This window comes from Typopeltis vanoorti, chromosome 4, assembly GCF_054136105.1.
Source record: "Typopeltis vanoorti isolate ZY-2024b chromosome 4, IOZ_Tvanoo_1.0, whole genome shotgun sequence".
NCBI lineage: Eukaryota > Metazoa > Arthropoda > Arachnida > Uropygi > Thelyphonidae > Typopeltis > Typopeltis vanoorti.
Window position 1 is genome coordinate 132,954,943 of NC_143552.1, and position 17,054 is coordinate 132,971,996.

General features: G+C 34.2%; 1 protein-coding gene across 1 annotated transcript in view; it reads left to right on the forward strand.

Moving 5' to 3' along the window:
• Positions 1-9,713: 9,713 nt before the first annotated feature.
• LOC150107686 (complement C2-like) overlaps positions 9,714-17,054 on the forward strand; it is a 65,269-nt gene continuing 57,928 nt past the window's right edge. The window contains exon 1 of the mRNA XM_090391465.1: positions 9,714-9,875. Within this exon, the coding sequence (XP_090247591.1) occupies positions 9,800-9,875 (76 nt within the window). The 5' untranslated portion in view covers positions 9,714-9,799. The remainder of the gene's footprint in view (positions 9,876-17,054) is intronic.

The following is a 17,054-nucleotide window of genomic DNA, read 5'->3' on the forward strand; positions in this document are numbered from 1 at the left end:
TTCTATGACGCATGACTTTGCTCTCGAGTTGGACTGAATAAACCAAAGGTCATTCGAAGAATTTTGGCTTTTCACATGACGATCAAACAAGATACTCGGTATATTTAAACATTGTTTTTTATTCATAAATCTGTCCTAAATAAAAGAGAAAGAAAATAATATTTGCTTATTGCGAATCACAATTTTAAGGTCATTGCTTCATATTAAAATACTACATCCATAGATATATTGTGGGAATTATGTCAGGGCAAGAAAGTTTAGCACTAAAAGATGTAAAACTTTTTTTTCGGTAACTAGTTAAAATATATAATAATTCAGCGTGTTTTTTTTAATTATTTTTTTTTGTATCTAAGGAATTTTTTTTTTATTGGCTTCCTGTTGTCCATATGTTTCCTTCGCATGCAATCTACTGTTTCCATCGACAGGCAATATAATGATGGATAGGCAATTATAGGGAATACTGCATTCAAGAAATTATTAACACACTTCAGTACACCTTCAAAAGGTTGTTAGAGCATAATTTTATCGAGGAAAAAAAAGTTTCACAAAGTATTTGAAAATTCAGTGTATCAAATACCAGTGATTACCCACTCTTTCTATAAGATGATCAACGCAGCCTCGAAGAGTCCCGCTAGATGTCATTACCACCTAAAACTATCCCTCTGAGAATTATCACACCTATTTTTGAACTTTTTTAAAAGAATAATGGCATACGTAATCTTATGCTGATATTTGTACTTTTTTTTTTGTGGACGACGCCATTTTTCAAAGAAATATATCGGCTTGCCATAATTTTGTTAATATTCATTATATCTATGTAAATCACCTGGAAATTAAAAAAATATATATTTATTCTTGTCATAAACAAATTTATTGAAGCTATTGAACATGACATCGGATGTCCGCAACGGGAATTGTCAGTGCAGGAATGCCGTTCTCTCCCAGTGATTCTAATTGTTATGACGGGTTGAAAAGGTTAAGGCCCTAACTAGATTACCAGGTGGCGCCAACAGGACTTCGTTGCCACTTATGGTAATGGCGTGATTTCTCATGAGACCGCGAAAAAGCGAGATCGTTGTTCCACCCTGTTTAATCTAGTGTACCGGATATGCTTTATCAATTTAATCCAAAATGTACATAATTCACAAGAATCATTTAGTAATTAATAACTGTTAATTAACAATAACAGTAAATCATGGCCGATAGTGAAAATCTTTATTAAACCTGACATTCCAATAATATTTATTTATAATTTGTATTTATTATGTTATCTTTTCGAGCATATTATCTTATAAACATCTAATGATAAAATTATCGATATATGTGCACAGAAAGCAAGGTCTCTGCATAAATCTGTTTAATCTAGTTTTTTTTTTTTTTTCTTCTAGCGAGTACTTTAGCTCGTCGAATGACGTCATATCTAGTTTCAGTGAAGCAACTTTTAATAAAGGCTCTATTTTATATAGAGGTGAGATATTGGTGTAACTGTTGATCTTTGTTTTATGTTAGTTTCACTTTTTTAACCACCTCATAATTGCTTAGGAATCTAAAGCATTAAATAAAGACAAAAAAAAAAGCTAATATGTTATTAGCAGATGATATGAAATAACAAATGATTGTGTAATATTTTATCTACTTTTTTAGAACTAATAATGACTCATTTTGAATATAATCTGGAAATAAGTGTTATTCTTTCTGTAGGATATTTATCTGACTTTTTTTCTTCTTCTTTCAAATAATGTAACACAAAAGTGAATGATTATATTAATTTAGAGAATATTATAAATACATCCATGTTTTATACCCAAATGTAAATGAAACTTAAAATGTTTTGAAATTTACAAAAGAGATTATGAAAATGTAACCTTTTGCAGAAAAGACTTGGGTTTTAAAAAGACTTCGATTTTATACCTTGTTTATGTGGCTAAATTTTCAAATTCTTTGGCTTATTCTTGGAAATGTACTGAACAAGGTTTAGTTATATGAAGCATTTAAAAGTAAGTTAAAAAAATGTCCCTTTAATGAATATTTATATCCCTTACCTGCTTGACGAGTTATTCCAATTCCTTTTTTTCTTCTTTTTTTTTTTTTTTCAGTGAAACATAACCTAGTTCAAAGATATTCAACTTCTGATATTCATTTATTTTAACTAAGCAGCAAATATGTTCTGTTAAATAGCGATATTTTGAAGTCCATGAATTTGAACTATATACAACTCATCAGAGATGCGTTTTTTCTTTCTTTTTTTTTTGCGTGCAGTAAAAATAACCTTAACATGGCATTCGCATTAAAAAGGTACCCTTAGCTTATCAAATATTTAAATCTCACTAATAACTAGTTACAGAATGCTGTTAATGAGAGGTCGTTAATATAAAACAGCAAACCTGAAACGCATCAACTTTTACAAGAGAACTTCAGGTTTGAATATATTTGAGAAGCATCTAAAAAAAAGATATCAATGATGTCAAGGAAAGCAAGTGCCACAAGACTGGCATCAAAAATAATAAAAAGACAAATTATATATGTTGCAGACAGAGTTAATATTTCCTTATTCGTTTTTTAATTTTTATTATTATTTTATATTTTTTGTCTTCGATTAATAAAGTACAAAAGGTGTTTATTTCACAGCATATTAATGAGATCTTTTCAATACAAATCTTCTTCCTTTTTAAGTCTTTTCCTAATCACTTTTTGACTTAAGTATATACAAAACGTATATTTTAACGAGAAAAATGCGTCATCAGGAATGTGCGTTCTAATCTATTGAGCATATGGAATGATTTTTTTTCCCCCTTTGAACGGCAAAGACAATTATTTCTCGCTACCATTTAAACTGGAATACTTTTAACTGAATTAAGCAGTATGTTTATCTTAAGTAAGAGTTTACACCCAAGTCACAAGAGAATGGGAGAATTTGCACGAAATGGTGTTAATGTAAATATGTTTGTAGCTGTGTAGCTCTATCCCATTTAAATAAAGTGATATCATATATCTCATTCAACGTTTATTATCATCATCATCATTGCACTTTTGAAAAAGTTATTGTAATATATATATATATATATATATATATATATATATATATATATATATATATATATATATATATATATATATATATATATAAAATCAATATACATCATAATATTATATATATGTATATTGATATTTTATAGTACAGCTCTTTGAATAATAGTAACAAACGTGTTTATAGTTTTGACCGCTAGAGTGTTTGTAATCGCAAAATTTTTCTGTCAATTAGGGAAAACTGCTACAAAAGTGTACCAACGCCTAAAAAAAAAGTTTACGGCGATGAATTTCTGAGCTGCGCACAGGTATTCTGCTGGTTTTCAACGTTTAAAGAGGGGAGGAAGTCCCTGGAGGATGAACCACGCTATGGATGGTCAGTTTCTGCAAGGACAAATGAAAAGTTGGTGAAATGGTGAAAGCTAATGAAATTGTTGCCCATGACAGGCGAATAACCACTAGGCTACTCGCTGTATAGCTTGGTGTCGGTAAGGACATGGCTAGATTATTCTTAGAAAAAGATTTGCATAAGAGGAAAATTTGTTCGAGGTTTGTGCCGCACATGTTGACATACAGACAGACAGACAGAGAGAGAGAGAGAGAGAGCACCGGATTGGATTACATGTTGTCAAAAATTCATCCATGCAGTTTTGATCCGGAAATGAAACGCCAGAACATGGAATGGCGTAGAACGTCTTCTCCCTGGCAGAAGAAAGTCAGGCTGCAAAAATCATGTGTCAAGATAATGTCACTGTTCTTATTGACACTGCTGGAATTATCCACCGTGAATTTGTTCCTGATGGCACCACAGTGAACGGTCAGTATGATTTAGGAGTGATGCAATGCCCGTACACATGCATGCGACGTGTCAGGAAAGAACTGCTGTTCAACAACAACAACAACTGGTTTCTGTTGAACGACGAAGCGCCCGTGCACCGAGCGCTGCCTTTGAAACAGTTTCTGGCTTCGAAGTCAATCTATGTGATCGAATATCCCCTCCCCATTATTCACCAGATTTGGCTTCCTCAAGCTTTTTCCCCTTCCCAAGTCTTGAAAGAAGATCGATTCAGCGACACTGAGGACACCAACGAGATGTGACCCAAGAAACTGAAGGAGGTTCCAGTTCAGGACTTCCACCGTGCCTTCGAACACCTGTATATCTGTCAATATATATATATATATATATATATATATATATATATATATATATATATACCATTCAAAATTAGCATGAATTGGCCATTTTTGGCACAAAGCCAAGGTCGGCTCTACGAAGTGTGGGCGTAAAATACTTGAATTGTTAACTCACATTCCGTGTTGCAGTTCGCCACAAACCACAACACCACACCACATTGACAGATATAATATTTAGGCATTGCGTGGGGGTGGAATCCTGATAAAGTAGTATTTAGCAATATAGTAGTATTAATGTAGTATTATAAAAATCAATTTTACCCATATAATGTATTAATGTACTGTAGGTTGATGAACCAACGTGTATGGGCTCGACATTAAAAAAAAAAAAATAGCATTATTCCATTCACTATGTATACTGAAACACTCAGTGAAGATACCCATATGCAGCACCCGTTGAATTGTGTGATCCCTCCCCTTCTCTTAACATTGCTCTAAAAGCATAGAATTGAGTTTTTATAATATTTTAGAACAAACGTCAGAAAATGATTCCTTTAGATGCAATGAAAATTGACTCTTTCCGAACACTGTAAAGAGACAGAGAATCGGTCGAAAATAAAGATTATTTCAATACTCTTTATGAACTTTATCAAAAAAATAAACTGGGTGTATTGTTTAAATATTTAAGTGTCACCCTACTTAGAAATCTAATCTAACATCCATGCTAATTCCGACAACATTTGGTTTAGAAAATAGCTCATTACTATTGTAATAATGAAAGTCCCATGTAGCATATTGATGAATTACTTTGAACCTTCAGAACATTTTCTCAATACGGAAGGGCATTTCATGAGATTTCTGCAATACTTTACAAGTATCCTACTCCCAGATTCCTGAATTTCCGTCACTTCTGCTTGCAGTGGGTCCTCCTCAAAAACGTTTTATACACGACATTCCAAAGGTGCCCAGTGGGATTCAAATCTGGTGTCCGAAGCCACCACTTTTCAAAATTTGTGCGAGAAAAGACTAAAAATCTATCATTCAAGAAGAAGAACATATTCTAATGGATGAAATCAAAGGAAAGGAGAAGTGAAGAGAGATAGGTTTTCTTTAGATTTGAAAGAAAGAAGATAAGACTGTCGAATGTTTGAGATTTCGGTGGTTACTGACAAATTTGAAACGTCCGATATAAAGACTAAATAACAAAATACGAGGCTAATCTTCTTGAATGGCAGTCAGTCTCAAGTAGAGTAATGTGGGCAAATATGAGAATGGGGAACTGGACAATGAGACTTATTTGTGCCTTTGGTCCCACAGAAGGTTCTACTAAGGTAGAAGTGGGGGAATTTTTTGAGGCTTTAGAAAAAGCAACTGACACAATGAAAAAGGAAAAGTTGGTCCTTGTTGGGGATCTAAATAGTAGAGTAGGAAATGATTGTGAGACATACAAAAATATTTTGGGAAAATTTGGAGAAAAGAGCAAAGCTAATAATAATGGCAAATATCTGTTGGATTTCTGCTCAGGACATGGACTGGTTATTACTAACACCATGTTCCAACATAAAAATGTGCACAAATTCACATGGAGAGAAGAGGCTAGGAATAAGAAAAGTCTCATTGACTATGTTATTGTTGATAGTGATGTTTTCTCCCTGGTGCAGGACACCAGAGTGTACAGAGGATTTGAAATTGGAAGTGATCACTATTTAGTCTTGAGCAGGATAAAATTGAATTTCATATTGAAAAGAATAACATGTAAGAAAGTTTTAAAGCGAATAAAAGTTGAGCAGCTCTCAGATGTGAACTGTAGACTAAAATACAGAAATATTATTGAAAAGAAAATGAAAGAGTTTGAGAACAGGAATCAAACCGTGGAGATTCAGTGGCAAACTCTGAAGGAAACATTTGTTTGATTCTGCCAGAGAGGCATGTGGTGAGGTTGTGTGCAAAGATAAAAAAATCAGAACTCCCTGGTGGACACAGGAAGTTAAAGAGGCAGTGAAGGAAAAGAAGAAAGCATACCAAAAGTTCCTGGCAAATAAGTCAGCTTTTACTCTTACAGAATACAGAGACAAATGTAAGAAAGCTAAACAGTGTGTAAAACTAGCTAAACAAAAGTCATGGGAGGACTTTGGCAAGAATATAGAAAATAAATATCAAGAAGGTGGCAAAATATTCTGGAGGTTGTTGAAGAAGCTTAGGAATGGAGGAAAGAGTGCTGTAAAAGGAATTAGAGATGATAAAGGTGAAATGAAAACAGTAGAAAAAGATATCCTTGAAGTATGGAGTAATTACTTTGAAAAACTGCTAAATGAAACAAGCAGTGATGACAGCACAGTGATAAAAAACACTGACCAGGCATGCAGTCAGGAATACATATCCATACTTGAAGTAGAAAAAGCCATCAAAGGCTTGAAATGTGGAAAGGCAGCAGGAGTAGATGATATTCGACCAGAAATGCTGAAGTATGGTGGTATAAGAGTCTTACAGTGGCTGCACTGCATAGTTCAGAAAGCCTGGACAGAGGGACGAATTCCCGATGATTGGAGTAGAGCTCTCATAGTACCCATATATAAAAAGGGAAATAAAACTGAATGTGAGAATTACAGAGGTATTTCCCTACTGAGTGTTCCTGGCAAGATCTATGCAAGTATACTTGAGAAACGGTTGAGAAGAATTGTGGAAGAAAAGCTTGGTGAAGAACAAGCTGGATTCAGGCCAAATAGAGGCTGTCAGGATCAGATCTTCACTTTACGACAAATAGTCGAGAAAGCATGGGAATATAACAAAGATCTGTATTTAAGTTTTGTCGATTTGGAAAAGGCATATGACAAGGTGCCAAGAGAGAAGCTATTCAATACGCTGCAGTTATATGGTGTCAATGGGGCATTATATCAAGCAATACTTAGTCTTTATTTGAGTTGTAAGTCAGCTGTTAGAATTGAAGGAAGTACAGGAAGATGGTTTAATGTTAAATCTGGTGTGAGACAAGGATGTACATTATCCCCTCTGTTATTCATTATCTATATGGATCACATTATGAAGGAATGTGGTATTAAACCGGATATCAAAATTGGGGATGTTAATGTCAGCTCTTTGCTTTATGCGGATGATGTTATACTTCTAAATAAATCCGCTACAAGTCTGCAAGATTCTCTGACTAAATTGAATAGCTGTTGTAATAGATATGGTATGAAGGTCAGCAATAGAAAGACAAAGACAATGAAAATAGGCAGAATCATTGAAAATGTCAACTGTGTTGTGAATGGAGAACCTGTGGAACAAGTAAAACATTTCAGCTACTTAGGCACAATTTTTACTGAAGATGGTAAACTAAATATAGAAATAGACAACAGAATCAGCAAAGCTGGTATCGTGGGAAGTCAATTGAATAAATTCATATGGAACAAGAAAGAAATTAGTCGGAACACTAAATTAGCTGTATACAAGACTGTGTTCAAACCAATTTTAACTTATGGATCTGAGAGCTGGGTCAGAAGTAAAACACTTGACCAAAGACTAGAGTCCGCAGATATGAGAGTCCTGAGAAAGATTAGAGGCGTGAACAGATGGCATCAATGGCAATATCATATTAAAAATGAGGATATTAGGAAAGAACTTGACATTGTCAGCATCCAGGAATGCGTTAGCAGAGCTAATCTCAGATGGTATGGTCACTTAAATAGAATGGGAGAGGAAAGATTAGCAAAACAAGTGTTCTCTGCCAGGGTGGCAGGAAAACGACCCAGAGGAAGACCAAGATATAGGTGGATTGATACGGTACAAAGTGCCTTAGACGATAGAAATATAAGATCTGATAATGTTGGAGTCTTGACAAGTAACAGACTGATTTGGAGGAAAATTGTAGATAGGAAGTTAGTAATGATGTAATTTTTTCATGTAGTACTGTCATATCCTGTACACCCCTTGAGGGTACATGGCAGGAATTTGATGATGATGATGATGATAACGAAAATTAATATAAAAAAACATTAATTATTCATTACTTAATTAGTTTCAAGTGTAATAAGTTGCACTTCTTTAGGAGCAATTTTTGTACAAAAAAAAAAAGTTAAACTGTAGAAAGTTGAACTGTATCACAAGTTATAACGGTAGAATACAGTAGATGAAATTTAAAGCAAGCAATGTACGTGAGATTTTTGATTAAAAATGACAGCAGATTTGGTGCGCAGAATTTGATTTTTATTGCACTGACTAAGCGCGCATAGCATTTCTGTAGCTTCTTTGGATTTCCTGACAAAACAGGTATGGTCAATGTTCGGCATTTATGTTTTCTGTCAAAGTACAGGATGGCCTTCGTTAGTTCTATGAAATGCTAAACCGGATTTATGCTTTCTTTTTTTTTATTCCACATCTTCAAAATGCTCTGACATGTAGTTCTCTCCGGAACGTCCTATTTGACCTACGCAACACACGTACCTCAAGAAAAACAGTACATCTTGTAGCCATCTGGCTTCCTTCGTAAGAGGAGTATAAGGAGAATTCGGAGACTACAGGAATCTTGCTATTTGGCATTTGGCATAGTGGGATGAAGGTCACTTGTATATCGTAGCGTAGAAATCATTCTGTACCTTCTTCGGAGTGCTAGATTATATCCAGAATACTAGATAATCCTTCTCTCACTGACTCCCTCGATCGTTTTCTCGTGAATATTTTATTTGTGGATTATGTCTTTTCTATAAGTATTTCCGTGGACGTTGCTCCAGTGAACTGACCGTCACTATTTCTCCATTTTCCTCTAATCATGTGCGAAGACGAGTAGCTGTAGGTGAACATCCATTTGGTTCTAGATTCTCCGAACCAACTTCTCATTCTTTTCTTCATTCCACATACTTCTGTCCTTTAGAATCGTTCTATCCATACTGCTTTCTCTGATGCATACAACCTCCAAGTGTTCAAGAAACGTATTAACACACACACACACACACACACACACACACACACACACACACACACACACACACACACACACACACACACACACACACACACACACACACGTGTATGTTTGTTTTTTGTATATACAAAAAAGTAAATAGAATTCTTCTTGAAGAAATTCAGTACGGACAATTTGAATCAAAGACCTTCCCGAATCAGAAAGCACAGTTCAATATATTAATCCGTGCTTTCGCTCGAGCCAAGTAACATCATTCTATTTTTTTTTATTTTTATTATTATTCATTATTTCTGTATTCCGATAATGATTTCTTTACTTATTTCAAAATTTTATTTCATTTGTACACAAATTTTACATAAACAGCATATAGAAAAGTTCAATCAAATCACAAAATCAAATTTCTTTGTCACGTGATTTCTTCTTAAGCATTGTGAAATGTTCCACTAAAAAAAAAAAAAAATCAGATCATTATTCTGCGAACTTTTTGACAGATCTTTACATACACGCACTAAAAGAGCTTCTGTGTTTAGATAGACTTCCAAAGAACTAACAAAGGTTATCAGAAGAAATACTACACTTCCTTTTTAATAGGATGTTGCAAAAGAAGCTGTAAGATTCAAGGAAGTCCTTCTGTTTGATACGATAACATTCAGTCGCAGTGAAGAGGAAAATAAATTCAGAATTTTTTCGCGGTTACAGAACACGAGGCGACTTTTAAACATGGCATTAAGCGCCAATGGACTTCCGAAAGTGTATGTATATTTGGGTTTGATTTTTATCGCAACACCCACGTACGGTAAGTTCAAAACCTAAATGCAGTTCAACTTATCAAAATTCTTTCCTCCTAGGATTATATTGTAGTGTACTGTTTCAAATGAATGGCAATTAAAAGTGAAAGTATTTGTTGTCATTTGGTAACACATTTGATCGTTGATGAGAATTATGATTTAAGGGGGGGGGGTTTCACTGAACTGGTGAAGTTTCAAATTGAAAATATTTGTTGTTAGTAAGGCTAAGTAATAATTATGGATAAGTACAATTTGATATAATATAATTAAATGATAATTTCCACTGAATGTGATGAGTGTAACTGTTGACTGATCACGAGATAATCTTTGTCAAGACTTTTCTGCCCATTTCAGGATTATCAAATATTTTTGAAACTTATTTCTTTCGCTAATAAAACGAAGTAAAAAAAATGCTTAACAATCTTCAGTTTTATTATTTTTTACATTTTTCTGGGGTCGTAAAATGCTTTCTCAGTGCTGCTGAGTGCATTTTATTCATGAATATAAAATTTAATTTAAAAAATTTTATTAGCCAATCGTTTGTTTAGAGGAAAAAAAAGTCATGATTACAATTGTCGTGCTATTCATGAAGAGAAGACTGAGTTCGCTCTGAGTAGCTGACATTCGTGAGTCTTTCGCTTTTTTCTTCTCCATAACCATGTCTAATATGCGGTTTATGTTGTACATAATTTATGTTGTTAATATCAACGTAAAAGATGTACCACTTTCAGTCCTGTAAATAATTCGTCATTTTGAATGGAACCTCAACAACTACTGGACACCTTAACTGTCCGAATTACACTTTAACATGTCCTGCATCTCGCAATTACGCATTCATCACATCTGTCATGCAATGTCAAAGAACACCATCTTAGAATCCTCTCTGTTTGATCTGCTTCGAGTCAAAATTTCTTTGCCAAATCTTGTAGCCTTTATTTGCTGTGTTTATCGTTTTTCAGATTCTGCATAACTATTTCAATGTCTTTAGTTATTTATCTATGAAGCTCTGTAGTCAAATGTTCGAATAATGGATCAATCTTTACACAACTCAAACTGGCTTCCCTTCACCAAAGCATTGATCAGACTGGAAGAAATATCGAGGTAGATTGTGTGTGTGTGTGTGTGTGTGTGTGTGTGTGTGTGTGTGTGTGTGTGTGTGTGTGTGTGTGTGTGTGTGTGTGTGTGTGTGTGTGTGTGTGTGTGTGTAACCCATTAGCGAAAAGCTAGAAACTTTTCGTTTATTTAATACTGTGGTTGTGAATTAGATAATCCGAAAACCCATTAATAAAAAAAAAAATTTAGACCTCTAAAATGTGATGTACCATTTCTCTCACACCGGACAATGAACTTCATCTTCTACCTAAAGACTTTCAAGTACATCCATGCCACGGTTCTATTCGAATCCACAGCCTGTTAGTTTGAAATTAATACGCTGGCTACTGCCAACCATATTCTGTGGCAATTCAGTATCAGAAATTGTCTATCTTCTAACCAGCCATTTTTTAAATCACTTTTCCTTCTACATATATTGTAGAGATCAATGACTTTTTGGTAACTGAGATAACCACTTTCAATTTCCTTTCCGATGGAATGCCCTCCATTCAACGCAGTTTAGTTTGTGTGTTTGGCCTTCCGATTCCATGAAATGACCAGAGCATGACGTCTGTAATTTCCAATGCTCCTTTCCATGGCCTCATTAGCGTTTCCGTTCTCTTGATCCATATACCCGCTTCGATTGAATACTAGAAATGATTATAGCCTTCATTCTAGCTATAATCATTTCTAGTATTCAGTCGAAGCGGGAATATCCATTCAAAATCTTTAACTAGATATCCGAGAAGTTCTTGAACAAATGTTCCATAGCCCAATGTAACAAATCGGTATATTCCGAGAGTCTCAAATCAAAAAAGGTGTAACATTTGTTGTTAAAAATTAAAAGGTTTAAAATTTTTTGTTATAGTTTCCGAACCCCGCCTTGAGTGAAACTAATATATAAAAATGCAGAAAACATATCCTGCTCAAAAAGCAGTCCAACCTTCTATTACATTCCCTATGGGGGAAAACGTCTGCTCTTCCATAGCTCAACCTCTCTCTCATATCTATATAGTTCGATAGTAACCTTACTTTTAAAGATAAAGATGATTTCCTACAATTCGTATCCTGCAATTCCTACTTAGATAACCGTGGCAAATTGCCTCCCACTGCTACTAATACCAAAAAAAAAAAACAGCTCATGCCTTTTTTTTTCCCCGGCACAGTTAGATTTATTATTGACCGTCATTATAGAGTTTCCTGGAGAAAACAGTTTTTATCCAGATCACTTGATAAAGTCTGGCATACAGGCCTATTTACTAGTAGACTACTAATTAGCTGCCTACTAAATTACTGTAATAGAAGTGAAATCTTGCGAGAAAAATAAGGAAGGACTGTGTTTTAGTTGCATCGAAGTTCATTAGTTTGTGCATTTCAAAGTAGAAGAATGATAAGGAGATTAGGGCTTGAAACATTGATTATGAAAAATCTTGGAATGTTTGTGCACACTCCAGATATTATATGGAAGGCTAAAGAATAGTAATTATTATCAGTGAGAGATGATCATTGATGTATATGTAGAAGAGCATTAATAAAAGTACAGAACCTCCTCTCCCACGTTACTCTGGCATCTGTTGGAAATAGGAAGAGGGCAGCTATACACTATGACACTAGTGAATGAAATGGTGGAAAACCGACTATGAATAGATATTTAGTAAAGATATAATTAAAATATCCATTCATAGTCGGTTTTCCACCATTCGTAACTGCGTTTTCAGCTTCTCTGGTCATTCACTAGTATATTCCTACAAATGCTAGCGTAACGAGTAATTTGTAATCAAATTAAATTGTAATCAAAACTAAAATAACCTGGCAAATTTTAATAGAGATCCTAAATACTTCCATCCAGGTCAGTGGCAGAATTATTAGTATCAGATCGAATATTTTACCAAATTATTTCAAGGTTTTCCAATAAAAATAATCCTGCTGAAACCAATGTTAACATCACGTTAGCATATTCTAATTTATATGCAAATACAAAATATTAAATTCCATCCAGCAAAAGCACGTTTTGCAATATCAACTTCGAAATGGTCTTTTTTTTTTTTTTGCTCCGTATTAAAATCTTTGATCATATTTTTCGAAGGGTTCAAAATTCCGATGAAATCTATCAAAGTCGAGAAATAACTTGAATATCGACATTAAAAATTGCAAAACTTACCTAAAACAAATCCTTACATATAGCAAAAAAACTTTTTCGTTTAAAAAAAAAAGTCCCCAATATCTTTTATTGATGAATTTAAGTTTGTCTGTTACTCTACTGTTGTATTCCAAACTTCACCACTGTATAACCATGCCAGACATTGCAATGCGTGAAGTAATGTATTCAAAATAATCTTCCCCATTCATTACGGGAAACCTGTTAAACATGCGTCATATTTTAAACCACTCATTCAGATTTACATCTTCTGCATTCCGAATCAGTCCTTAAGTTTTCGAAAATTTCCAACAGTTTTGAAATTTTGTATACTCTGCTTGCGGTTTCTTCTTAAAAAATGATTGGCTAAAGAAAATTATCAGTATTTAGCGATTTTCTTCAGCCAGAGTTTTGAGAAAAGTCGTGAGAGAATTTATTTTCATTGTCGATTAGGAGATAAGGCAAGGATAACATCGGTGTTGTTAGGCCAGGCCTCCCCCCCCCCAAAAAAAAAGACTAATTGAATTTTGGAATAATTTTTTTTTTTTTTTTTTTGTAATTAAGAAATAAAATATTTCAGTACGCCTCCGCAACATGCAGCTCCAGCTCCTCAAATGTTGATATTTCACATCAAAGTGCGTTTTATTCTTTTATTATTTCGTCCATGTTAATTAAATGTGATACAAAAGAACTCGTATATAACACCACCCGAATATAGCTATCTACATAATGGCGATAAGTTGTCTTTCCTGAATTTCCGCTTCTAAATACATCTAAATATCACGTTTGGGTTGGTATTTGGTCAGCGTACCGATTTCATCATGCATTTGTTTTGTCCAGTTATATAAGATTTCTGACTTGCTATGCCTTTAAATACACGATCTATTTCACACGACATTTGTTAACTTCATTTAATCTCTCAATATTTTGATGTAATTTTAATTAAATTCTAATCTATCTTAAATTTATCCCATTTTAATCCAAAAGATTTTAAGTATATCAAATTTTCTTTGCTATTTTATTAAAATTGTTAGTACACCAATAAAATATTAATATGCGTAAGATATAAAAGAAACGAATTCAATTCAGAACTGTATAATTTTCTGTAAAATATACGTTCTTTTCTCAATTAAAATTCTTTTTATATATTTTATATATATATTTTATATATATATTATATTATATTATATTAGCTAAAATTTAGAAATATAAGAGCTCACTTATTAATTATGCGATTTGTTATTCTACCGCTTTCGGAGCAACCGTCTCTCTCTCTCTCTCTCTCACACACACACACAACTAACCTCTTATCTTCCCGTCTGGGGTAGAAATAACGATAATTATTTATAATATCTTATTCATCAGCTCAAAAAAAATAAATAAATAGGCATCCAATGAAGATATTGGGAAAATATCATTATCATCACGTCCACGTGTTCACACTTCTTCTGACATTATTAAATTTTCACTCAGGCGGATCATTTTGAGAGTGTAGAACAAAAGCTCTCTGAAGCGCTGATTGAACTTAGCCATTACTATAGAGGACTAGTATTCTCCGGAAACTATCCGGCACTATCTGGGGAACACAAGCTCAAATAATAAGGACCGCTGCCTTGGCTCTATGTTACTCGACTGCAGAATACGCGTGCCCTGTATGGTATAGATCCTGCGACGCTAAGCAGGTGGATGATGTCTTAAATGAGACATGTAGACTGATTACTGGTTGTATGAGACCGAAACCTCGTGAAAAAATCTATTGTTTAGCTGGCATAGCACCTCTAGATATCAAATGCGAGATGCTAGCTAGAAATGAGAGGCTGAAGGCATCTGTGTCTACAGACCATCCTCTGTTTGAATATAAACCTGCCCGTCAACGGTTAAAACCCAGGAAAAGCTTTCGCCATACAACCGAAAGTCTTACTGAACCACTCCAAAAATCAAGATTAGCCTCATGGAAGACAAGCAACAATCACCTTGCAGATTGGGTTGTACCATCCGAAAGTCTTCCACCAGGCCACAGAAAACTGGACTATCTGGAAAGCTTTAAATAGGCTGCGATGCAGCATTGGAAGATCCAAGGATAATGTAAAAAAAAAAGTGGGGATTCTCATGTGAATCATCCCTATGTGAATGTGGGGAAAAGCAAACTACTGCTCACCTCTTGAACTGTAGGTTATGTCTCTTTAGTTGTTCAATGGATGATTTGATTAATGCGACACCTAACGCTTGTGATCTGGCCAAATCTGCGCAGAAAAAATCTCATGGACCTTTGAGTGTACCTTTACTTAGTGTATTTATGATCTAAATTATGTTATTTTTCTTTCTTTTTTTTTTAATTCCAACATATAATCAGTTTTTTTTTTTTTTTTTTTTGTAAATTTATGCGTACTTGAACTATGTTGCTTCTGACACGAATAAATAAAAATAAACTTTTCGCGAAATTTATTTTAAACAGAGGGCTTTGAATCTTTTACCTACTCTGTATCTTTATTTCTTCATAAGCAATATGCGCTAATTGCCGCTTTTTGCAGTGTTATATAAGAATTTTATTGTAAATTTGTTGAGTTAAATTTTATCGGAAAATCACCTTGTTTTAAGCAATATGGACGAAGCGATAACGTGTCACATCTTTTCTTATCTTTAAGAACAGGAAAGCAGGCATTTGTCAGAACGGCCTTCCCAGGCCGTTCTGACAAATGCCTGCTTTCTGACAAAATGCCTGCGTTCTGACAAAAAACCAGCTAATTTTTTAATTTCGACATTTGAATATTCGCAATGGCTAAGATTAGATAGCTGGGGAATTGGGCATCCCTTGTTGCTGAGTGTTTCTTCGATGTTTAGTGTCATGAATCAACAGTTTGGAAATAGCACAGAATTCACTACTGGACAAGTGCAAAGTAACGTCTTGAGTTGAAAAGGACCAAGATTTTTGGACAATAAGGAAACCGTGGCTATGATGTGATGTGCCTGTACCAGGAAGGAGTAAGAGAAAATATCAGCCCAACCAAAGAAGCGAAATCTGATCTTTTTTGTCAATTAGGAAAGTATCAAAAGGTGATCAAATAAAGCAAGATCTTGTGTGAGAAATAAGACAAGACATGCTTTGATAGCACTGAAGGTGACCAGATTGCCCTCACCCCATTGAAGAATATTTAATATCGTTGTCGCCTCTGTATTTTTCCCTCCTTTTCTGTATATTGTGAACTACGGACTTTCTAATGCTTGAATGCTTCATAATAACACGTATGGACTTCCCCCGAAAAGTTGGGTATCCAACTATCATTCCCTGACCGAAGTTGTTTATTATTATTATTTATTTTTATTTATTTTTTTTTCAGTGTAGTTATTTATTTAGAATCACTGATCTGTTTTGTATACGCACAAATTTCCATGAACGGGTGTAGTCACATCCGTTTACCAATGTTTGAGTATTGGAAGTATCCACAAACTTTTGGCAAGGTGCTGCATATAGATTAAACGGCAGCTTCTACATGCCTAGAAGCTGCCGTTTAATCTGCCTAGAAGCTTTCTAAAAACATTGATCTCTAAGGTGAAATGGTCATAAGGTCAGCTATATCAACGTATGTGTAATCTGCAAACTATCAAATTGCTAGTTTCAATCAGTGCATATAATACTAAGAAAACACAACTTTTCTTGGAATGAAAAGATGCGAAACTTTTAAAACATGCCGCAATGATATCTAATCTAAACATTTATACCACTACACAGTTACGTCAAAAACTCTAGTTTAATCCTAACTGCTGATTAACTAGAAATATTTAGCAAAAGGAAGGTCACTATCACCGAATTAATTCACATAAACAATCACTAAGAAGGAAACAACCCGGAACTTATATATATATTCCAGACGTGATAAAATTACCAATTGATAAGGAAAATCTTGCAATTTATAGAGAACTATAAATTGAAAATTTACAGTTCTCTATAAGAACTATT